This window comes from Prionailurus bengalensis, chromosome A3 (genome assembly GCF_016509475.1).
Source record: "Prionailurus bengalensis isolate Pbe53 chromosome A3, Fcat_Pben_1.1_paternal_pri, whole genome shotgun sequence".
In the NCBI taxonomy this organism is placed as follows: domain Eukaryota; kingdom Metazoa; phylum Chordata; class Mammalia; order Carnivora; family Felidae; genus Prionailurus; species Prionailurus bengalensis.
Window position 1 is genome coordinate 127,068,691 of NC_057354.1, and position 25,537 is coordinate 127,094,227.

The following is a 25,537-nucleotide window of genomic DNA, read 5'->3' on the forward strand; positions in this document are numbered from 1 at the left end:
AAATTAAATATGTACATCGTATGGGCATTTAAAATTTAGGTTACTAAAATATGTGAGTGCTAGCTCAAACTTTAAACTGTGGTTATTTTACCGGAAAAATGCCATTCTTGGTAAATACACTGTCAAGTTTTTCTAATGTCTGGTCTTCGAAGCAAATTTACTATTTTCATGTGTACAGTAAATGCATATCATTTATAATTTTTTAAACTATTAAAGGATATTTGGAGGATTCTTAAAAGGAAACTTACAACAAAATCAATGTGTTTAAGAAGCACTCAGCTGATTTAGTTCACAGATTTGACATTCCATAGTTTAGATGGCCTTAGAGACTCAAAAATGCTTCAACTAATGTACATTTACCAAGAGTTAAAATCAAACATGACATTCACATCTGACATATCTCTAGGCATCTGGGCAAAAATACACATGGAGTGACATGAGTCATTAAAGAGTAAAACACATCATATTTATTGATATGGAATAATTTCTAAGATACATTAATATATTGGTACAGAACACCTCCGGAAGGATCTACAAGAAATTAGACACTGTACTTGCCTCTATATAAGAACTGGAGTCTGGTCATTAAGGTAGAAAGCCGACTGACTTTTTCACTCTATACTTTTGGACTATTTCACCTTTTTAATTAACCATTGAAATTCCTACCTTAAAAAATAACTTATTTAAATATATATATATATATATATATATATACACACACACACACACACACACACACACACACACAATCTGTTGAATTGGGCTTAGGTGGGATCCTTGAGAGCAGAGGACTGATTGCCTTTATTTAGGATTCCACTTGCCTAGGATTTTATATATAGTGAGTGCTCTACAAACATGACACTTTTTTAAAACAGGTAAACTTGATTCAAAGCATTTTATATATATAAGGAAATGTTCAAAAAAAAATAAAATCACAACCTCAGAAAAAGCACAAAAATTCACAAGTATTCCAAATTTAATTTTAAAACAGCATAATGTAATAAATACTAGATAAATAAGCCACAATTTCATCTCCAGTCTTAGGAAAACCTCTTTGTTACTCTGGACTTGTTTTCTAATCTATAATATAATGATGCCAGTGTATAAATGGGGAGGTTAGAGTATAAACATTTTAGATATTAAAGAGTTTGGACAGGTATAATGCTGTACAATTCCTTTTTGTTTTTAATGTGTTTTTGTTTATTGTGATATAATGTGATATAATTCACATACCACAGAATATATCTATTTAAATCACACCATTCAATGGTTTTAGTAAATTCAGAATTTTGCAACCATCACTGCAATCAATCTTTAGAACATTTTCCTTATCCACCCACTTCCCCCAAAAAACCATCCAGTTAGCATTCATTTTCCCTTCTCCATCCTCAACCTCCCCTCCTCTCCCACATCCCCCATAGCCTTTGGTAACCATAAGTCTACCTTCTGTTTCTACAGATTATAGATTTACCTATTTACCTACTTGGAATTTTGTACATAGATTGAATCATACATGCCATCTTTCCCAACTGGCCTCTCCCAACTGGCATGCTTTCAAGGTTTATCATATTGTAACAGGTATCAGTACTTCATTTTCTTATTGCCAATATTCCACTGTATTGATATACCACATTTTGTTTACCCATTCATCAGTTGATGGACATTTGGGTTGTTTCCACTTTGGGGTTATTATGAACTATGCTGCTATGGACATTTGTGTAAAGGTTTTTGTGTGGACACAGGTCTTCATTTCTCTTGGGTATATTTTTGGAAGTGGTTCTGCTGCATCATATGGTAACTATGTTTAACCATTTGAGGAACCACCTAACTTTTTCCAAAATGGCTGCCCCATTTTACATTCCTACCAGTAGGATAGAAGGGTTCCGATTGCTCCACGTCGTCACAAACACTTGTTGTTATCCGTCTTCATGATTCTGGCCATCCTATTAGGTGTAATGTAGTATCTCATTGTGGTTTTGGTTTATATTTTTCTGGTAACTAATGACTTTGAGTTTTTCCATGTGCTTACTGGCCATTTGTACATCTTTAGAGAAGTGTTTATTCAGATATATTTATTCATTTGTTTTTTGGGGGTCGTAAGAGCTATTGAGACACGTTTCTAGTTACAAGTCCTCTATCACATTTATCATTTGAAAATATTTTATACTTTTTATGGGTTGTTTCTTCATTTTGATGGTATCCTCTGAAAAACAAAAATTGTTGGTTTTAATGAAGTACGATGTATTTACTTTTGTTGTCTGAGCTTTTGGTGCCAGATCTAAGAAATCTTTACCTAATCCAAAGTCACAAAGACGTATGTCTATGTTTTCTTCTAAGAGTTTTGTAGTTTGCAACCAGGTCTTTGATCCATTTTTGAGTTAATATGGTATGAGGTAGTGCTCAAAACTCATCCTTTTGCATATGGATATCCAGTAGTACCAGAATTTCTCAAAGAAAACTGTTTCCCCATTGAACTGTGTTGGTACTCTGGTTGAAAATCAATTGAACATAAATGTTAGGGTGTATGTCTGGACCCTCAATTCCATCCCATTGATCTATAGGTCTACCTTTATGCCATTACAGCACATTCTTCATTACTGAAACCTTATAGTAAGTTTGAAATCAGAATCAGGAAGGGAAAGTTCTCTCATTTCTTTTTTTTAAAAATTGTTTCACCTATTCTGTGTCCCTTAAATTTCCATATGGATTTTAGAATCAGGTTGTACTCTGGTGCAAATAAATCAGCTGGAATTGATGGAGATTGCATCAAATCTGGAAACTAGTTTGGGCAATATTGCCATCTTAATATCAAGTGGTCTGATCCAAGAACATGAGATGTCTTTCCATTTATTAGGTGTTCTTTTTTTTGAACAGTATTTTGTAGTTTTGAGTAAAAATTTTACACTTCTTTTGTTAAATTAATTCCAAAGTATTTTATCCCTTTTGATGCTATTGTGAACAGAATTTACTTAATTTCATTAGTATTATTCACTGTGGGTATATAGAAATATAATTGATGTTTGCATATTGATCTTTTATTAGTTCTAATAGTTTTTAGTGAGTTCATTAGAATTTTGTAGATACAAGATCTTGTCATCTGCAAATAACAACAGTTTTACTTTTTGCTTTCCAACCTGGTTACCTCTAGAGTTTTTGAATGCTAAATAAATTTATGTAAAACAATATTTAGGGTTATTGAAGTTAATATTGTACAAATTCACTTTTATTTTTTAAAAAGAAAGGAAATAAAGTGCTACAGAAAGAAAAAAAAAGAAAACAGAAAAGCCAATAAATTGGAGGAAAGAAACCTGGTTCCCACACCATTATTAATTAGTTGTGTGATACTGAGCAAATTTCTAAGTCTCTTCTCATTATACATTCTATCTTGCAGATCTTTTTCCATTTGGCATACTGTGAACTCCCGGGGTTATGTAAGAAGTAGCTTTCCTCAATTTAGTCAGCCATTATAACCATGATTTTTCCTAATTATTTTGAGCATCTTCCTCCTTTTCCATTTTTGCCCTCATGAAAAGAATAAGATTAGCACAACTGGAAGAGCACCCTAAATGTATCTTCATATTGAGAGAAAATACAACTCTCAGGAAAAGCACAACAGAAGACATTGAGAGAGAGTAGGCAATTACAAAGAGTTATCCTCTTGGGAACAAGCTGAAATAAAAAAAACAAAACTTTAGAGGTTTGTGAACAAAATGAATAAAAGTGAGCAAATAGAGGAAACATCTTCCTAGTACTGTATTAACATTTTAAAGCTTTAACTAAAGAAAAATCAAGAACGATATAAAAATGGAAAAGTATGTTTTAGAAGTGTACATTATCTGAAGTTTTTCTCACAAGGATCACCTTTTAAAACCAAAGTTTTAGGTAACGTCTTTTATTACAATTTTAATTAAAAATGGAAAAGAGTGTCTCATGACATACAGAAGCACATTACATTTTTATGCCAAATGCAGAGATTGTGTTTATGGTACTAAAATACTACGTTATATTTAAATATTTTTAATTTCATTTCAAGAGTTTTGGAACCTTAGTTTTAATCTTTGACATAAAGGAAGAGGACTACCCAAATAAGTACCACAGTCACCTTTGTCCTTAGGACGCTGTAGAAAACCCAGAGAACCTTTAGCTGCATCTGGGAAACAGTCTTCCTTTCCAGCTGTGTCATAAGCCTGGGCACACTGTTCAGTTTCTTTAATATGTATTTTAGGATTATTCAACTTGTTGGCATCATCTTTCTTGAACGGGGCTGGATAATGCTTCTGAGAACGAGGCTTCATTTTTTGAGTTGTGTATTTAGCTTTCCCAAACACTGGGACACTTTCTTCATCAGAGGAGTGTCTGTCGAGGCAAACACTCTTCTTCATTACACTTTTCTGAGTGCTTTGCACATCAACTTTTCTATTATAATCTAAAGCAGTATTTGATGGTCCAACTCTGGAGGTCTTTACTATTACTGGGTTATTGACAGAATAAGGTACAGAAGTATTCATTTTATAGTTTTCTTGAAATAGATAGTCTCCTTTTAGAACTTTAGATTTTCTAGATTCATTTTGCAAATGATTTCCTAGAAGATCCTTTGAAAGATGTGATTGACAATCAGAACCATTGTTAGCAATACAAGATTCTTTTATGGTAACTAGGGACAAAGTCTTCAGGTCGACATTTGGTTGTGCATTATCCGGAGGATATGATGATTTTATACGTATTCGTTCCTTTAAAGGCAAATCTTGAAGATGTAAATCAGTAATGCCAGAAAGTAGATGTTCTTCAGTATCATCAATCTTTTGAAGTTCCCTATCCAATACTTCATTAATGTCTGTGGTGCACCATTCTGATGCAAAGGACGATTGTTCTGGGATATTTTTAAAATTTTCAGCGATGGCTGTTTCAAGTTCTGATTTTAAACCATGAGAGGAAGTATTTCTTGGAATAGCTGGAGAATTACTAAAAGAAGTACCTTCCCAGTCAATGGTGCTTAAGTGTAGATCAGCAATCACCGATACATTATAGGATGAGGTACTAGGTTGAGTAGATTCTGGAATTAAAGACTTACTGACAGCTGTAATTTGCTGCATAGGCAAAGGTCCTGGAGAAAACATTAAATGTTCTTGTGTATTCAAACAAGGGGTATCTTCAGGTAAAAGCAAGCTATTCAATGATGCAGAAATAGATTTCTGGGATAATGGACAATGAGGGGTAATTTCCAAATTTAACTTGGAATTCTGCTTAGAAAAGATGTCACATGTGGGGTTTAAAGTCATCTGTGACTGGAAATTCTTATTATCTGATTCTGGCCAATTGTTTTCTTTATGCTTAATTTTCAAGCCTGAAAAGAAAAAAAATACAGCATTATTAAAATCAATTTCATTTTCCCTACCTTGAGTAAATAAATAAAGAGTACAGATCAGAAATTTTCTGTATGAGCAATTTTTGCCTTTTCTTGTCTCGGTGTATTCCTAGAAACTATATTATAATCATAACAAAATAATTATTAACAAAATATTATAAAATATTTTCTTTTGGAAACAATGTTATAATTGAATTTTTTTCTCATCAAGTTCTTGGAAATAAAGAAAATGTATTTATAATCCAAAAGATGTTATACATACTAGTTGCTCGCTAAGTGGTTAATACAATTACTATTAACACTTGGTTTATTTAGCAGTCACAGAGTAGAATGGTTTACTCATGGCTTTAAACGAAATATGTCAAGGGGTGCCTGGGTGGCTCAGTCAGTTAAGCATCCAACTTTGGCTCAGGTCATAATCTCATGGTCTGTGAGTTTGAGCCCTGCATCGGGCTCTGTGCTGACAGCTAAGAGCCCAGAACCTGCTTCAGATTCTCTGTGTGTGTGTGTGTCTCTCTCTCTCTCCCCTCTTCTGCTCACGCTTTCTCTCTCAAAAATAAATAAACATTAAAAACATTTTAAAAAATTTTTTTAAAAGAAGTATTTCAAGACAAAGAAGCAAGAGTATAATCCTAGCTCTTGATTTCATAGAACTTTCAGCAAAATATAGACAAGATAGATTCAAATAGAACATTAAACATTTGTGTGTGGTATGAACAGCTATCAAATGTGATACTTACTTTTTTGTTTCTTCTCTTTCATTTCTAAGTTTTGTTTTTGGTAAACAGCAACAATCTCGGGATAAGCTGCTTCAAACAACGATAATTCTTCTATTGTTTTTAGAACCAATTCTCCATGTTTATCTTCCATAGCATAATGTTCTAAAAGATTAAAAATGCAGTAAAAACAGCCTTAACTGAAGGTTTGTAAAATTCAATTTTTCTAGGTAACTAAATCATGAGCAAATCGACGATTCATTACAAATCTTGCTTTACAATATCTCTATTCTAATAATTTATTGATACTAGTGCAGAATTGATTTTCTTCTGCCTTGCAAGACCTGGAAAATGATTCCTTTCAAAATTAGAACTTTAAATTCTCTTGCTTTAAAGATGGTACTTACAGAATAGAAAACTTTGTTTAGATAAGGTTAGTTGGTTTGAATTCAGTAGGAGTGTTAAAATTTCTAGAAAAAGAGTGGGAACAGTTTCCTAAAACCACAACATTAACTTTCTTTAGTGGTGGCTTCTGAAAAGAACAGAATTGAGGATATACTCAGGCTCACTGGACTCACAAGTGGCTGATACATGAAAATGAGAATGCTTGCATGTTGAATTTACAATAAGGTATATAAATAGTAGGTTAGGTACTTATGTTTATCCTACATGAGTGCAAAGCTGCATGAGAAGCCACACTATAGTGAAAATATTAGTTGATGAGTTTAAAGTACAAAGAGAGGAAACAGGTAACAAACTATTTCCTAGTTAAACAGCTTGCTTACATCTTCTCCCTTAAGCAACAGAACCCACAAGAACGATGCTTGATTTGGACAGAGGAGATGTACTGCCGAACTGGGTCAATGCTATTTTCTTTCCTGAAAATATACGACAGTTGGTGGAACTGTTCCTAAACAGTCTTCAAAATTCTTCAGCTATTTTCCTGTTATTGCTTAGAGTAGTTTATCTAGTTCTTTATAATTTCATTCTTCAAAATCATCTACAACTTAAACTTTCATTGACAAATCTACTGCCTCACTTATTCACATATAGTCACACAATCTAACTTCAAAGCCAGACAGAAATGAATTTGCAATCACTTTCCATTTTAAATGATCTGTGCTTTCCCTGCCTTCAGTTTTGGAGGTAGCTCAGAGTTCACTGCGTTTTCGTCTGCAGCAAAATAAGAGTAATTTGACAACTATACATCCCCATAAAAACAAAACAGAGTAAAGAAGAAGACAGCAGCATTTTCTTAATAGAAATCAAAACTGCTTCTATATTATATTCTTAAACATTACAAAATAAAGGTCAACTTAAGGTATTAAAATTACTTGAAATTTTTAATATTTACTATTCATCAAAACTTATTTAAATAGCACAGGTAAACTATGAAATCAATCCTCAGTGAATGTGATATGTCTTTATCTTTTACATACATACATGTTCTATATATGTATACAATATTTGCTAAACATATATGATTAAATGTTACAAAGTTTGCCTAAGGTGAATACATACCAGGCTTTTCCCATTCTATTTCCAAGCAATGAATTCCATTTCTGATTCGGGTTTTAACAATTCTGAAAAACAAATTCTTCTAATGAGGTCCAACTGCAGTAGGTGTTTGGAAATTTCCAATTTGTAGATTATTCAATTTCCATTGATTTTTATTCTATTTTTATAATATTCTAAAAATACTATAAAGAATTACGACATAGTTATTCCTCTGACTAGTTATTCAAAAGATAATTTTATTGTTAAGTGTACAGAGTTTGTAATTGTTTTACCCTATCAGATTTCATTATTATTCAGTGTTCCTCTTTTCCATAATAATGATCTTTCTTTTAAAGCCTATTTTTTGTTAATAAGGAAGTTTAATCCAGTTACATTTATTGTGACTACTGATTTAGCTGGACACATTCGTACATCTTGTTTTGTGTTTCTGTTACCAAGCTTTTTCTGTGGTACTTCCCCTCTCCTCCTTCCTGTATTCTTTTGGTTTGACAATTTTACTTTCCTATTTTATGTATTAATTTTGAAGACAGAGATCGTATTTCTGGTGTTTTAGTGGTTACCCTTCAGTGTTTACATGTATACTTTGGAAGTTTTAGTTTATTATCATCATCATACATTAATCATCAAGCATTATGCAGCTATTTATATACATATTTTTCCAATTTATTAAATTAGCTAATACATTTTATTGATTTCTCTTTATTGATTGACCACTGTTTTTTGTTATCCACATCATCCCTCTAGGTTCATTTTTCTTCTTGCTTAGATACATCCTTTAACAGTGGTTTTAATGAGGATCTGTGATTTACTCACCAACCAGTAAATCATGCATTAATGATGTCTAGGTTGCCAATTATTTTTACTCAAAGCTTTGAAATGTTACTCTATCATCTTCTGGCATCTATTAGTGTCATGAAAGATTTGTGTTATCAGATTGACATTCCTTTGTAGTTTATCTTTTTTCTTTGATACTCCCCCCGCCAAACTTTCAGCTTGAAAATTTTCAAACCTTTAGAAAAGTTGCAAGAATAACACAATGAACACTCACATACCCTTCACTGAGTTTCACCAATTCTTAGTTTTTGTTCCTCATTCACTTTACATTTTTGTTCCCTTTCTGGTCCATTGAAATAGTTCTATGGTTAAGCTTGGCTATATCACTTTATGTTTATTTCTTTTAATAATCTGGTATCACTACTTGTTTGAGTAGAAAAGTGTGTGAAGGCACAAACTTACTGTTAGGTTGACTATAAGCCCTGAATAAGCTCTTAATATTTTCTACTAGACCTTTACTCCAACTTTATATAATAGAGAGCTATACACCCCACTATTAAAGATATTAAGAAGATTATTTTAGATCATAAGATACTCAAATGGAAACACACAGACTTCTTCATTCAATTCTTTATATTACCGAATTGGCTGTAGTTGATTAGAATTCCTTCTACCAAGCTTTCTTTCTATCATGTCATAGTGGGTCAAAAGCACTAACAATTTCTCACATGCATAGTGACTGGGCCACTCCATTTTTTCAAGAGTAAATCGCTGTAAATATAAAACAAAACAAGATTTTGTTATCTCTTGGAGACAAATAGCACTTTTAAGTGGTATTATTTTTTTCCTATTGAATTAACATTAGTTAAAGCAGGATCAATGAGAATATTCATGGAAAGAATAAGGAGTTTCCTAAGGAGGCAACATTGTACAATGATCAAGTGTGAGGGTTGTCAATTTGAACCCTAGTATGATATTTCTGAGATGTTGGGTAAATTACTTAACCTCTTTTAGCCTCAGGATTTCCATCATAAAATATAACCCAGCTCAGAGATTACAAAGATTAAGTGAAGTTACATGTAATGGGTTAAATATCACAGCAAATTTTAATGTTCAATAAATGTTGGCTGCCATTATTACTACTGAGGTTGGTAGGGATAAGCAACAAGTAGTTACAATTTATTGAACCACTCTGTTTCTCTGGTCACTGTATTAGGGGCTATTATAAATAATATCATTTAATCTTTTTTTTTAATGTTTAGTTATTAATTTTGAGAGAAAGAGAGTATGAGTGGGGGAGAAGAGCAGAGCAAGAGAGAGAATTTTTAAGAAAAAAATTTCAATGTTTATTTATTTTTGAGAGAGAGAGAGACAGAGTATGAGCAGGGGAGTAGCAGAGAGAGAAAGGGAGACACAGAATCTGAAGCTTGCTCTAGGCTCTAAGCTGTCAGCACAGAGCCCAATGCAGGGCTTGAACCCATGGACAGGACCATGAGATCATGACCTGAGCTGAAGTCTGACACTTAACCGACTGAGCCACCCAGGCACCCCGAGAGAGAGAGAATCTTAAGCAGGCTCCGTGCTCATTGTGGAGCCTGACGTGGGGCTCAATATCACGACCATGAGATCATGACCTGAGCCAAAATCAAGAGCTGGACACTTAACTGACTGAGCCATCCAGGTGCCCCAATCTCATTTAATCTTCACAGTGACTTCATGAAATAAGCAATATTATTTCTATTTTGAGGATAACACATATCCAGGGTCACAGAGTAAGTGATACACTGTCCAAATTTAAAGTTATGTCACTGATTAAAAATCCCAATGTCCTTTGGTGAACACAGCATAATGTATAAACTTGTCACATTCCTAAGTTGTACACCTGAAACTAATGTAACCTTGTATATCAACTATACTGAAAAAAAAAAAAATTCCATTGACCTTGTAAACTATACCACCTTTTATTATTTTTTTTTTTTAATTTTTTTTTCAACATTTATTTATTTTTGGGACAGAGAGAGACAGAGCATGAACGGGGGAGGGGCAGAGAGAGAGGGAAACACAGAATCGGAAACAGGCTCCAGGTTCTGAGCCATCAGCCCAGAGCCCGACGCGGGGCTCGAACTCATGGACCGCGAGATCGTGACCTGGCTGAAGTCGGACGCTTAACCGACTGCGCCACCCAGGCGCCCCTATACCACCTTTTATAACAACATATTCAATCCTCAAATTTTCTGGGTGTGGTCTGCAAAGTATGGTCCCTATGTGGCAAAGGAATGAAAACTAGAAATAAATGCTGAAAAATACATGGGCAGTCAATAGCTGTTTTAAATCTCTTAGACCAAAGTGAGTATCCCTTATCTTCCTAGTATCCCACTACATACCATAAGGTAAGTATTTTCTGATACCTGAAACAATAATAAATCAGGTCTTTGGTACCTGATAACCTTCACCAACTTATCCTTGTTCAGAAGGAATTCTTGAATAACCTAGCAAGAGAAAATAAAATAGGAATTCAGATTTCAAACTTTTTAAAAGAACTTCTGAAATAAAACACACATTTGAGCTATTAGTTATTACCTCATGGAAAGGGAATCCCTCACAACCGCAAGCTTTTCTGAAAATAAATTATATACATGTTGTTAATATAATCAGGCAACTCAGCCTCTAAATTCATCTCATCCAATTTCTGCTCATTTAGTGAAAAATGTTCTTGGATAATATCCTAGTCTTCAAGCTTCTCTTTGAGTAACTATTAAATCACTATCTTCTGAGATAGCCCAATATTTGAACCAAATCAAAAAAAGGATTTTGTGAAATGTTACTAATCTAGACATGGGGGAAGATTATGTGGAAGTAATTTGAGTAGAGGTGTATAAATAGGTAAGGACAGAAAAAATAAGTTAAAAAAAACCTTACTTCTTAATGCTGTTCTCTACTGCACTTAGTTGTCTATCGTGCTCTGCACGGTGCCACTCACAAGGACAGCAATATTCATAATCATGTGGTTCACAATATCGATCAGTTTTACACAGTTTGCAGCCATTACGTACATGATCCTTAGGTGAACCTTGATGGAAACACAAAGTATGATTTTCACTGCTTTTTAGATTTACTTTCTACACACATCTTTTTTTTTTTTTTTTGCCCTTATCCAAATTTTTAAAAACGAATACTGCCTAGCAAAGTGCCTAGCATATAGAAAGGTTCCAATACATTTAGGTTGAACAGAATAATGAACACTACAGTAATTCTTAAGACAAAATAGATCCTGAGCTATTACACTTACCTGACACTATTTTTGTTTCTATAAATTACTCTTCTATCTGCAAGCGTTAACTTGTAACCAGAAGTTACACATTTACAATAATCAACAATTAAAACTTTGTGGCTTATTTGGTAGCTATATGCAAGAAAAATGGGATATAATTATTAGCATTAAAAAAGATTACTTAATAGAATAATTCATGAAATGGTTTAATGAGAATATTAAAAGAATATAAGTTAATTACCTCTGCTAGTTAATTCAGTTACCTCACAGCTATTTTTATTCATTTATTCATTTATTTTAAAGATTTTATCTTTTAATTAAAAAAAATTTTTTTAATGTTTATTTTTGAGAGAGACAGAGTGAGAGTGGGGGAGGGGCAAGGAGCTACAGAGGGAGACACAGACACAGAATCTGAAGCAGGCTCCTGGCTCCCAGCTGTCAGAGCAGAGCCTGAGGTGGGGGCTTGAACCCATGAATCTTGAGATCATGACTTGAGCTGAAGTTGGACACTTGACCGACTGAGCCATCTAGTTATACAGAGTTTATTTTTAAGCAATCTCTATACCCACTGTGGGGATCAAACTCACAATCCTGAAATCAAGACTCACATGCTCCACTGACTGAGCCAGCCAGATGCCCCCCTCTACAGCTATTTTTAAACTGCTTGGAACATGAATATACTATGAATGTGGCACCGGTGTGGGGCCCTAGCTCCCTTAGAACGAAAGCATGACCACCTTTAACATTGGTTTGAGTATACAGAAGAGCACATATAATTGATAGAAACTAAAATTGTCATTTTATAAAGTATCAAAAAACTACAGAATGGAATTTTATAAAACATCTTATAAAACTTTTATTTCTTCTATGATTTTGTCTCTAATTTAACAATGTTTCTGAACATATATTAAGACAAATAGATAAAGAATTTCTTTTAAAAGATGAGCTAATAAGATCTCCTAGTCTCTCCTGGGAGTGAAAGGTGTTTCTGATCCAGTATACAGTAATGACATCTTATTTATTTATTTATTTTTTTAAACAAGACTAATGAAGAGGAACCAAGCTATTTTCAATAACAATGAACATGTATTAGAAATTAGTGTTAAGTCACTATCTTCATGCAATAAAAACAAATGCTTTCAGTTCGATTTTCCCCTAAGACTTAGCAGGATATATTTTTTTGTTTAAATGGATTTCTACATTCAAAACATAATTTTAACATCTAAGTAATTTGGTATCATAGTTTAAAACTTCACTTACCCTGTATTTATCACTTACATCACATTATTTCAATCAATTAACAATTATTGAGTACCTACTATGTATATGTGACACAACTCCTGACACCAAGAATTTTCAATCTACTGAAGAAGACAGGTATGTATGTGTAGGCATGTAAGAAGTATTATAAGATCAGGATGAGGTGCCTGGGTGGTTCAGTTGGTTAAGCCTCCGACTTCGACTCAGGTCATGATCTTAAGGTTCATGAGCTTGAGCCCCACAATGGACTCTTTGCTGTAGCAGAGAGCCCCCACTGGATCCTCTCTCCCCGTCTCTCTCTGCCCCTCCCCAAATGGCACATGTGAGTGTGTGCATGTGTGTGTGTGTGTGCGTGGGAACGCTCTCTCAAAATAAAGTAAAAATTAAAAACAAGAAAACCAGAACAGGATGTGGGTATCAGACACTTATATTCTAGAGATATCACCCCCTATGTCTGCTTACCTGGATGGGAACACACAGAACAATGGGCCAGTTTTTTAATAACTACTGGCTGTGGATCAGAGAAAGAAGGTTTTTCATTCCACTGAGTAAATCTGTAAAGGAAAATGATTTTAAAAGGAAAACAAAACAAAACAAAACAAAAACAAGGTCACCAAAATGCCATGCTCTCAAAGGTCAGGCTATTCTGTTCCTTTATCACCTGTCTCATTTTCCCTTTGCAGGAGATGAAGTTGCTGGCCCAGCCTCTGAAAACTCTCAGTCTATGTACCTCAATTTAAAAATGTGGTTCCAAAGACAACAGAATTGCAACAGGGGGAAGAGAGAACCAGACAGTCACAGAGGAAAAGAGAAGGAGGACACAGGACGGGGAGGAGAGGGAGGAGGCAGGAGAGAGAGGAAGGGTGAGGGAAGAGAGAAAAAGAGTATGTGTATATGTGTTCATGTGTATACTCTTGTATTCATTTTTTTTTTTTTAAAGAATCCTAAGTTAGGCAGCAATATGTAGAGAGAATGAGATGTATATACCTGTTTGATCTCTCTTCTGTGTGCCAGAGTATAAAATAAATAGAATCATGTACATGAACATTACCCTGTATCAGGAATTGGGAGCAGGGTAAAGGATAAAACTAAATAGAACATCAAACTTCTGGGTAAAAGTTGTTTAAAAAATCTAGACCATTTGAAATTATCATTTTCTTGGGGCGCCTGGGTGGCGCAGTCGGTTAAGCGTCCGACTTCAGCCAGGTCATGATCTCGCGGTCCCGGAGTTCGAGCCCCGCGTCAGGCTCTGGGCTGATGGCTCAGAGCCTGGAGCCTGTTTCCGATTCTGTGTCTCCCTCTCTCTCTGCCCCTCCCCCGTTCATGCTCTGTCTCTCTCTGTCCCAAAAATAAATAAACGTTGAAAAAAAAAAAAAAAAAGAAATTATCATTTTCTTAATCTCTTATGCAAGCAGCAAAAACATTACCTGTTAAATGAGTGATTTTAAAGAAAATGCTTTCAACTAAAATGTCCACTGAATAAAAAGTTAATTTTATTTTTGGCCAAAATTCTAGGTAACATAAAACCACCAAGGGGATAGTTAAGTATTCATCATAAAACATAAGTGCTCTGAATTATATTCCTCTGCTTATAGAAGTTAAAGTTCGAATAAAAAGCTGAATTATCTCTTTAGTACCTTGTGCAGGATCTGACACTAGGAGTTATTATTTGGCTTTTGGAATTTCTGATTCATTTATTACAAAGACCAAGTATAAGCTTGCTAAAAATTAGCATTAATAGATGCTGGTTAAATACACAGAAACTTCAAATGTGGAAGAAAAAAAAACCTAGGGGGAAAGTCAGTCTAAATTAATCAGTTAGAATGGCACATAATGATAATGTAATTTTATGTAATGTAATAAAATATAATTTTATTCTCTTCAAGTGTTCAAACATTTCATAAAATGTTGCCAAAAATACATACTTGCTGAAACTATTACAATAAGAATGATCTGTAGTTAGTCAAGTGCCATACCTTCTTGCTTTTTATTCTTTATATTATTCTTCACATTCCCAAATGATTCCAGGCCAAAGTATATCTTTTTTTTCCTGCTTTGGCATCATATTCACTGATACCAGTAATGGATATATTGAAGTCTTAGATCTATCAGTAGCTTTATAGCTTTCGAAGGAGCACAACAATTTCAAGTTTTTTTCATGGTCATTCCTTCTTGATTTCTACAACTTAATGTTTCCTTTCATGCACTCACCATCTCAAACCTATTGGAGGCCAAGACTGCTTTAAGTCTCCTAGTATCCCAGTTCCTTCTTATTCATTTGACACTTTATCATTAATATTAATTTAAAAATAAATAGTAAATAATTAATATTAACATAGACTGTTGCTTTCATTAAGTAAACATAATTCACATGGTTTCAAAACTAAATAGCACAGTTGGTAAACTTCCATATATTCTGTACCTTAATTGTCTTGAATCCTCAAATTGTATAGACTAAATCAATTAGAATTTATATATTACTAAATATGTGGCTATAGAAGAAAGGGCACTCAAGGAAAAATTTTGACCAAGTGTTACTTATTAAATATTTGCAATATGTCAGGCATTTCACTTATAGAGTATATGATATCAAAATATTTTATATAGAAAATAATTTTAAATAAAAATTATTTCACAGTTATGTTTACCTTTACTTGGTGGCAAAATAGTCTAAAATAGCCTGTGGTAAAAGCCCGAGGTTATAAATAAACACATTTGGCATCTTACTACTTGTGTTTGTAGTGACCTAATAATGAAAAAAATACAATATGGCTTAGGACACATACTTTCATCCTTTCTTTAAAAAAACCTCACAATAAATAAAAATCAGTGATTTTGTTTATTTATTATTATTATTTTTTAAATCTGTGATTTTAAATGAAAATATAGAGGAGCTTAAAAATACAAAACTCTGTCTCAGAAAGCATAATACTTTTTGAAATATTTACTATTCAGTTCAAAAAGAATAAATGTCTAATGTCACAAGAAAGTTTTAGTTACCTTTGAAGTAAACTTTGCCCTTTCAAAATCTGTATAAGTTTTAATGCTTGCTCTTTTCCAACTCCAGGGACTCCCTTTCAGAAAGTGGAAAAGAAATGCCAATGTTAATCACAGGGGAATGGAGAGATAAAGTATGGCATATCCTGCAGTCTGAGATAGTGCAGCTGACAGAATAAGGTAACTAGGTCACGATAGGAAAAGACGTGCAAGGTACACTGCCATGTGTAAAACAAAGATTGCAGAATAGCTCACCCTGTGATCTAAATTTGTAAGTAAAATAACTACTACATCATCCATTAATCTATGCAAACAACAAAGTCACAGGGTTATATACTTAACTGCTGACAGCACTTATTTTAAGGGAGGGAGGAAAAGAATTTTAGAAGGCTTTTACTTTTTCTGTTAATTACTTTACTTTGATAATCTTTTAATTTGATCTACTTCAAGTTATATTTGTAATCAGAAAAAGCATGTTCATTTACTCTGATGAACATTTAATATTTAAAAACTCGGATATCAAAAGAGAACAATGTTCTTCCAAGTTAACTCTTGAAATGAAAACTTAAGAAAAATGAAAACAAGTGTTAACTGTCTGACACACAATAAAATGTCAATAAATGTACATCTGCAGGACAATTTCTTGTTTGAGTCGTCCAGTTCCTAGAGAAGTTTATGCATGTATCCTCATAAGCAGGGCTGCCATTTAGCAATGTGCACTGGGACAGATATACCAGTGTTAAGAATACTTCCTAATCAGTTAATAAATATTCATTGCACAAGCATCCTAAGTGTCTGCTGGCAAAGGGGTCTCCCCTCCAGTCTGAATCTCCTTCCCAACCCACTTACAGTCAGGATCAGCTACTAAAAGGGTCACACCTGGCATAAGAGTGGTTCCCAGAAGTCTGTTTCATGGCTACAGCCTATATCTTTGCATACAGGTTGCTACAGATTTTGTATACCACCCTTCTTATATTAGCATTTAGCTACATCTTAAGCTTTTTGAAGGTAAATCATGTTAGTCCATAAGTCTTATAAATCTTTAAGTAGAACAATATAAATGGATAGTGGTTTCGTTACAAAGGATAGAAAATGTCAAAATAGCTAAGGTTAATGCATAATGTAACACCACTATAGCTAAAATTGGTTTCTGTGAGTTTAATTTTGCGAATTTTTTCTTACTTTCAACATTCAGCTGTTTCTAGACTTTAATTATTATATAATGACATACGGGAAATAAAAATCTTCTATTTCAGAATGAGAACTATAATGAAATAATTATTTTTGTGTTATTTAAAAGTTTCCCTCCTCCTCCTTCCTTTAGTTACTACTTAAAAGAGTGATTTCTCTAAGTCAGTCAGAGACAGATATGATATGTTTTCACTCATATGCGGATCTTGAGAAACTTAACAGAAGACCATCGGGGAAGGGAAGGGGCAAAAAATACTTACAAACACAGAGGGAGGGGGGCAAACCATAAGAGACTCTTAAATACAGAACAAACTGAGGGTTGATGGGGGGTGGGGGAGAGGGGAAAGTGGGTGATGGGCACTGAGGAGGGCACTTGTTGGGATGAGCACCGTGTGTTGTATGTAAGCCAATTTGACAATACATTATATTAAAAATAAATTTAAAAATAGTGATTTCTCTGATCACTGAGGACATAAGTTAGAAATGAGGGTTAATAATTTTAGTATCCTATTTTTTCCCTCTCCCCTAAGCTCTGATAAAAATATATATATATTCTATATATATATAATATATATATAGAATATATATAGAATATATATATAGAATATATATAGTATATAGAATATATATTCTATATATATATACATATATATAGAATATATATATAGAGAGAGAATATATATATAATACATATATAGAATATATATGTCGTTCTTCTTTAGACTTCTCTTGGGGATTGGGGTGCCTGGGTGGCTCAGCTGGTTAAGCATCTGACTTCAGCTCAGGTCACGACCTCGTGGCTCGTGAGTTCGTGCCCTGCATCAGGCTCTGTGCTGACAGCTCAGAGCTTGGAGCCTGCTTTGGATTCTGTGTCTCCCTCTCTTTCTCTGCCCCTCCCCTGCTTGCACTCTGCCTCTCTCTCAAAAATAAACAAACATTAAAAAATAAATAAAATTATAGACTTCTCTTGGGGATGGAATATGTAGTCTAACAAGGGATTCAGTAAGAATACAGAAATGATCAGTAAGGACATGATGACAGGACTACATACTAAGAACTACAAGACAAATCATTCAATATTTTTAAATATACTTAAGAATGGGGTTATCCTTGTAATGCTTAATTTATCACTCACCTATTAGTATACCTATTTGTTTATTGTGTATCTTAAATAAAATGTTTTCATGAATAAAACTCAGTGCAATGCTAAGAAGCAAGGAGGGATGAATGGCTTACCCCAATAATTATATTGCCTAGCAACAGTAATAACATTGAGCATGTGCAGTTGGAAAGCTGGAAGGAAGACTGAAAACCACAAAATAGACAAAACAGTGATAGAAACTAATATTGGTATGATATGAGGAAAGAGTGATTCCTATACATTTTTCAAATGGTGGTAAAACTTGAATGTGAATCTCTTAGTCTAGAGTAAGTCTTAAAGTCTTGATCTTCAAGCTGTGGGACTAGTTACTATTCCATTCTCATTTGTAACATTCAGTGTCACAAGGAACCAGCTTTTTAATGCCACTTGAAATGCTGGTTCTTTTAGTTACTGAGTTGTTTATTATGCCTAAAATTATACTCTAAGTTAGGTTATTAATCATATAGCCATATTATTTTCATATTTATGCAGCATGTAAGACATCAAAAAAGATACACTGTGACCAGTAAGTAAATACGACAATCTAAGTGTACCTTTGGGAGATAATCACAGCCAAGTAGTATTGCCAGTCCGACCAGAGTCTCTCTATCCAAACCTAGTTTACTCTTGATAGATGGCATTGTGTAACAATCAACATGTGGATCCTGGAAGAACGTACGGATTTAGTTTCATCTTCAAAAAGTAAACATTTATACATTAAGCATTACAAAAACTAATTGGTCAGAGTTGTCTCTAAATGCTTAATTATTCCTTAAAGTTAAGTGGGAAAAATTGTGCTGATCACCAGGATCTTCAGACTCCAACACTTCAATATCTGGAAATAAAGTCATAGTTTCAAAAATGGCTTAAAAAATAAACTATTATAGTCAAAATGTTCCTCTTTATTATTTTTGATGTTTTACAAAATATTTTCAATTTACAAAATTACACAAAGTGTATATTATAAAAATTAAACATTCTCAGTAAGTGCATCATCTAAAATTAACTATTATTGGGGCCCCTGGGTTCAGTCAGTTAAGCATCTGACTTTGGCTCAGGGCATGATCTCACAGTTCGTGAGTTCAAGCCCCGTGTCTGGCTCTGTGCTGACAGTGAGGAACCTGGAGCACGGAGCCCACTTCAAGTTCTGTGTCTCCCTCTCTCTCTGCCCTTCCCTGCTCACACTTTGTCTCTCTCTGTCTCAAAAATAAACAAACACTTAAAAAATTAACTATTATTAATAGTGTAGCGCATGTTCTTTCAAAAAACACTTTGACGCATAAATACAAATATTTATTATTAGCTATATTTTTAAGCAAAAATAGAATTATATGGAAGTGCTACTCTGTAACATGTTTTTGCTTGCTAATATATCTTTAATATCAGTAATACGTATCTTTTTAAGGACTGCTTGTTATTACATTATAATGGACTCTGAGGCAATGTTTCTCAGTGAGCACACAATGAACATTTTCAGAGAGGTAACAGAATTGTCTGGCAAGAGGTTTTTAGCTTTCCGGGCTCCAATCTACCAAATGTCTGTTGTCTTGGCCAACTTTGAAAAGTTACAACCAAAATTTCCCCTGACCTCTCTGAGAACCATGGCATTCAACCATTCCCTAGAAATGGGCATTTGGGTTGTCTGCCACATTTTTGTAATTACTAATAATGTTGCAATTAACATCCTCATACATCTCTTCTTGCATATTTGGAGGTGTTGTTGAAGACAAATTACTAAAAATAGAAATCTGGGGTCAAAGCAAAACATTTCATATGCATTTTTATAATATATTATCAAAACATTTAGAATTAAACCATGTGAAACAAATCAAACCCTTAAGAGAGAAATGCACATTTCAAAGAAAATGAATTATGCGTCAATGATATTTGTAACAACAGTAAACATTTATTTCATTTAGCAATTGCTGTGTGCCAGGTATTGTGGTAATCATTTTACACATATTGTTTCATTTCATCATTTAATAATCCCTTTTAAAAAGGTACTTTGTGAAACAAATGCTGGCAGAAAGAAACAAAGGTACCTTGGTATTCATAGAGAAATTCCTATAAACAGTCTGGGCTCCATATAGGAAAGCATCCCCATCATTGGTGAGGCAGCCGTCCACACAACCACTGGCATTAAGATAAGCACACATGGCTTCAGCTTCCCCAGCAGCTTGGACCCAGGGAATTCCTAAGCATTCCAGCATATCAAGGCACTGGAAAGAAAACGTAGGAGCAAGATATCTAAGACCATTTTTATTGTTCTTTCTTTCAGTGTTTAACTGATTTCTATATGACAAATATTAACTATTTAAGTATTTTACAAATTCTGATATTTAAGAAATAACTGGAAATTTGAATACTGAATACTTTATGGCATTACAGAATGATTGCTTAACTTTAGGTGTGACGATAAGAAATGTACTGTGGTTATGTTTTTGTTTATTTTTAAGAGCCCTTATCTTTTAGACAAAGATAATGAAATATTGAGACTGAAGCAATATTGTGTCTGGGATTTCCTCCAGAACGACATGGGAGAAGGGACTGAGTGGGGACATAGGTGAAACAAGAGTTGATAATTGTTTAAGATTGATGATAATTGTTTAATTACTTTGTGTTGATTTAAAATTTTCTATAATGAAAACTTAAAAAATTTTAACATCCATTAAAAAGTAATCCATATTCAGGATGCCTGGTTGGCTCAGTCAGTTAAGTGTCTGACTCCTGATTTTGGCTCAGGTCTTGATCTCATGGTACTCACAGTTCGTGAGTTCGAGCCCCACATTGGGCTCTGTGCTGACAGTGCAGAGCCTGCTTGGGATTTTCTCTTTCCCTCTCTCCCTGCCTCTCCCCCATTTGTGCTGTCTCTCTCTCTTGAAATAAATAAACTTTAAAAAAGCACTCCACATTCAATTAAAAACTAATTTAAAAATATTCAATTTGCATTTTGGTCAATGTTATCTCAAGATTAAAGAGAAATATCTTCTAAATGATTAATAGTTAATCACAGTAAGATTTAATATCTGCAAAATAACAAAAATTCTTCTCCCATGATGGGAGCTCTTTACATGAGCTCTTCCAAAGAAGATACTATTATCCAATTTTACTTGAGACCTTAAGGTTCTTTTTTCTTCCTCTATCATGTCTGTACAATGAAACTCTCATGTTGTGGGAAACCAAGTAGGAGCCAGTTGTTGATTTGCTCCTAGAAGTCAATTGTCTGTGCAAGCGATTTCTTTCTATCAATTTGCTGACTCATGAACAATCCTCTGTGAGTTTTCCTTGCATTATGAGTTGAATCTGGATGAACAGCTTGTAATTTAGCCTTATAGCCTACTGCATTGTTTCTTGTCATTTTCACATTCCACATTGAGAAATACTGGGTATGGTGAGGAAAAATGCCTTTTTACCGGTAGTTTTAGAGAATGATAAAGTAAATATCATCTATTGCTTTAACTGATTGCTTGCATGCTACATTACACAATGCAAACCTCTGCTAGATGTTGCCCAAGGTGGACAAGGTTCAAAAAGACAAAGTACTGTGTTAGAAAAAACGAGTACTTTCCAGGACTCTGGCTGGGTGACTTTAGGGAGATCGTTTTATTACAGGGGTTGCTTCTGCCTTCCTTTAAATAAGAATTACCTTTTCATAATAAACAAAAGAATTTGGAAGTTATTTTCGATTCCTGCATTGTCATTCCAATTCTTCAAAAACCAGCACAGAATTTGGAAGGCTGGTTGTAAATTTTGCTACCCTAAGTGTCTGTCACGTGGGGTGGTATTGGAGGAAGACTAATTTGTGTTTTCATGCTTATACCTAAAAGACTGCAGTGGGTTAGCAGGAAGTAGGGCCTAGAAACAGGGTACAGAAATATAAAAATGAAAGTTTTATTCATTCAGGCAATACTGAACACTCACACAAAATGCTTAAGGACATCACAATTACTGCAATAAAGAAACAGAAATGGAACAATTTTCTCAAGAAGAGATGGACATCTTTTTGTTTTATACTGGGTATTAATGCCCTGAGTATACAGACCATGGATATTTCTAGGAACAGACTATACAAGAAATAATTAGAATCCAGTACAGATATTTTCTTCAACTACTGATAGTCATTAAGGTGGAAAAAGTCACCAACTGAAAACTATTTTTTTAAATCTTATGTGAATAGAAAATAAAATTTCAAGAAAAAATGATTAATTTATACAATATTGTTTAAAAGAAATGAACTTTTTACCCATAATTAAAAAGAAAACAGGGATATGAATTAAAAGCAAATATAATAAAAAGTTTATATCCTTAACATAAAGAAAACAAAAGAGAAAAATTTCTTGATCTTGGGGTTGTGAGTTTGAGCCCTGCATTGGGTATATAGATTACTTAAAAATAAAATCTGGGGGACCTAGATGGCTCAGTCGGTTGAGCAACCAACTTTGGCTCAGGTCATGATCTCATGGTTCACGATTTTGAGCCCTATGTTGGGCTTGGGCTTGGGCTCGGGCTCACAGCTCACTGCTGTCCCAATCCCACTTGGGATTCTCTGTCTCCCTCTCTCTGCCCCTCCCCATCTTGCACTCTCTCAAAAATAAATGAACATTTAAAATTAAAAAAAAAATCTTAAAAAAAAAAGACCAATATATATTAAATATATACTATATGTACTCCTACATATTACATAAACAAAGAAATATCTTTTGTTTTTATATACTAAATAATACAAAGATAAACCTCCTACCACCTGATGTTCTTTGGGTGTACTGAAACTGCTTATCTCATATCTGTGCTGATGGAAAGTGACTGGCGAGAGCTATAAAATCATTCATAAACTTTGGTCTGTCTATCTATCTATCTATCTATCTATCTATCTATCTATCCATCCATCCCACTTTGGGTAATTATGTTAAAATCCCAAATCACAAATAAAAGCTATGTACACAAAAAAATCTTCATAAGTTCACATGTAATAGAGAACCGAAAAGCAAACCATATATGAAATGATGAGGGATGATTTCAGAGCTTTTTATAGTATTTCATACATGTTGCACAACTATTACAAGTGATGGATTTGGAAAGAATGTGGCAACAGGCATATAAGGGTATGATAAGTTAAAAGTCCAAGATAGAGGCACCTGGGTGGCTCAGTCGGTTAAGCAGCCGACTTTGGCTCAGGTCATGACCTCATAGTTGGTGGGATTGAGCCCTGTGTCGGGCTCTGTGCTGATGGCTCAGAGCCTGGAGCCTGCTTCGGATTCTGTGTCTCCCTCTCTCTCTCTCTCTGCCCCTTCCCCGCTAATGCTCTGTCTCTCTCAAAAATAAACATAAAAAAAAAAAGTCCAAGATAAAAATCACTTGTGCACTATTAAAGGCAAGTTTAAAAAAATATATACATTTGAAGAGAGGCAAAATAATAGTTGCTTTTTATTTTTTTCATTATATATTTCATTATAGATGATCTCTCCATTTCTTAACTTCTATAAAAATACATATTTTGTAATATATAAGTGTATTAAAATATAACAATAAGTACTTTTAAAAATTAGAAAGTCCTAAATATATATTCTATATATGAACTATCATTAATTCTGAATGAGTGAAGTATGAATTAATTAGATCTCTATTCTGGGAATTCTTTAAGTGCTGAAGATGTCACAACAGGTAACATGTATTAACTCCCTACTATGCAGTGGTTGCTTTAAATATCAGATATTTTTAATTTTTCTAATTTTCACCCTATCCCTGCAAAGTGCTACTTTCCTCATTGCGCAGGATAGGCAATGAGGCAGATATAATTTAAAAATCTTGCTCAACATCTCAGAATTTCTATATGCCAGAGCCAGGGCTTGAACTTGGTCAGTTTCACTACAGAATATCAACTTGTCTCTATACACACTGGCCTTCTATTTACAGTAAGTTTAGTGAGTATTAAAGATAATTATATAACAACCTTTATCAGAGTAAAATGTACTCACCACTTCATATCACAATTATTGAATCATATCTAAATGCTCACCTCTTTTAAGACTGATTTAAAATGTGATCTCCCTGTTTTCTGAGACCATGTTTTTCCAGAAGGCCCATACCGAGTCTGATTCCTCCTGCTTATGACATCAGCTTTCAGCTTTGGGGGTTCCCCTTCCATAACGAACACCAGTTTTACATCCATTAGCGTTAAATATGAGATACGAAAAAATAAGTTCCTTAAATATAAAAATTAATAATATATTAATCTTCATACATTGATAGTGAAAGTCTACACAGCAGTAATGACATAATGGCAAGAACATCAGACTAGTATCAAAAAGGTTACATACATGCAATAACATTTTATTTATTAACATTTTGCTTTAAGTGAACTGAGAAAACACTAAATGTTTTTAAGCAAGAGAGATTTATGATTGTTCTAAGTGCTACATGGAAAACAGTTTGGAGAAGGAGGAGGCCAGGAACTGAGGGAGGAAAACTCATGAGGAGGTCATTTCAGAACAGATGAGAGGGTGGTGGCAGTGAGGTGGTGCCTCTGGACATTGACCAAAGTTTATGAACACATGGTATATTCTGGAAGTAGAGCTGGCAAGACTTTCTGATAGATTGGATGTGAGGAGGGGTCAAACAGAGAGAATGGCTCCCAATTTTCTGGCTTCTAGTCGCCAAAGCATCCTAGTGGCTATGTTAAGCAGGCAGCTAGGTCTTTGAATCTGGAGCTCAAAGAGTAAGAAGTACAAATTTGTGAGTCATCAATTTAGAGATGGCAGAGGCAGACATGTTAATATATTTTAAAATCTCAAAACGTAAAGCAACAACAATAAACAAAGTGGAAACAAAACCAAGATGTCATGTGCTGATACAATCATACATTTATATCCTAAGAACTTTTACTCTACCTGAGGTGGGGCTTCAGGACTGTTCCAATCATTTTTTTGACTGTCTGTGCTTCACATACCCAGAGACTCAGATCAACTGCAATGGTTTTCCCACCAAGATTATGCAAGTGGATGTGTTGTTTAACAGGCTCCAAAATTTGCCACAAGTCATTCACTCCCATTCTGGTGATTGTCTGCTGTTATTTGAAACACACTTCAAAAGACTGTTAAAAGACACAGAAGCTCAGAATAGAAATTCAAATAATATATGTTAGTTTAGGATAATTCATAAATAAAGAATTCTTTTATTTATTTATTTATTTATTTATTTATTTATTTATTTATTTATTTATTTCAGACGTCAGCCTTTCCTTTGTTTTTTCTTTTATTATGAAATGTATTGTCAAATTGGTTTCCATACAACACCCAGTGCTCATC

The 25,537-nt window shown here is 34.0% G+C and overlaps 1 protein-coding gene across 1 annotated transcript; it reads right to left on the bottom strand.

The window, feature by feature from the left end:
• Positions 1–444: 444 nt before the first annotated feature.
• On the bottom strand, positions 445–25,415 carry GEN1 (GEN1 Holliday junction 5' flap endonuclease). The gene is made up of 13 exons (XM_043604488.1): positions 25,121–25,415; positions 24,250–24,436; positions 20,276–20,452; positions 18,788–18,898; positions 15,905–15,978; positions 13,367–13,458; positions 11,293–11,443; positions 10,954–10,990; positions 10,782–10,862; positions 9,014–9,144; positions 7,603–7,664; positions 6,106–6,246; positions 445–5,344 (listed from the first exon to the last, which is right to left on the bottom strand). Exons 1-13 carry the CDS (start codon positions 25,279–25,281, stop codon positions 4,029–4,031), a joined length of 2,721 nt encoding a protein of 906 aa, XP_043460423.1. The 5' UTR covers positions 25,282–25,415; the 3' UTR covers positions 445–4,028.
• Positions 25,416–25,537: the final 122 nt, after the last annotated feature.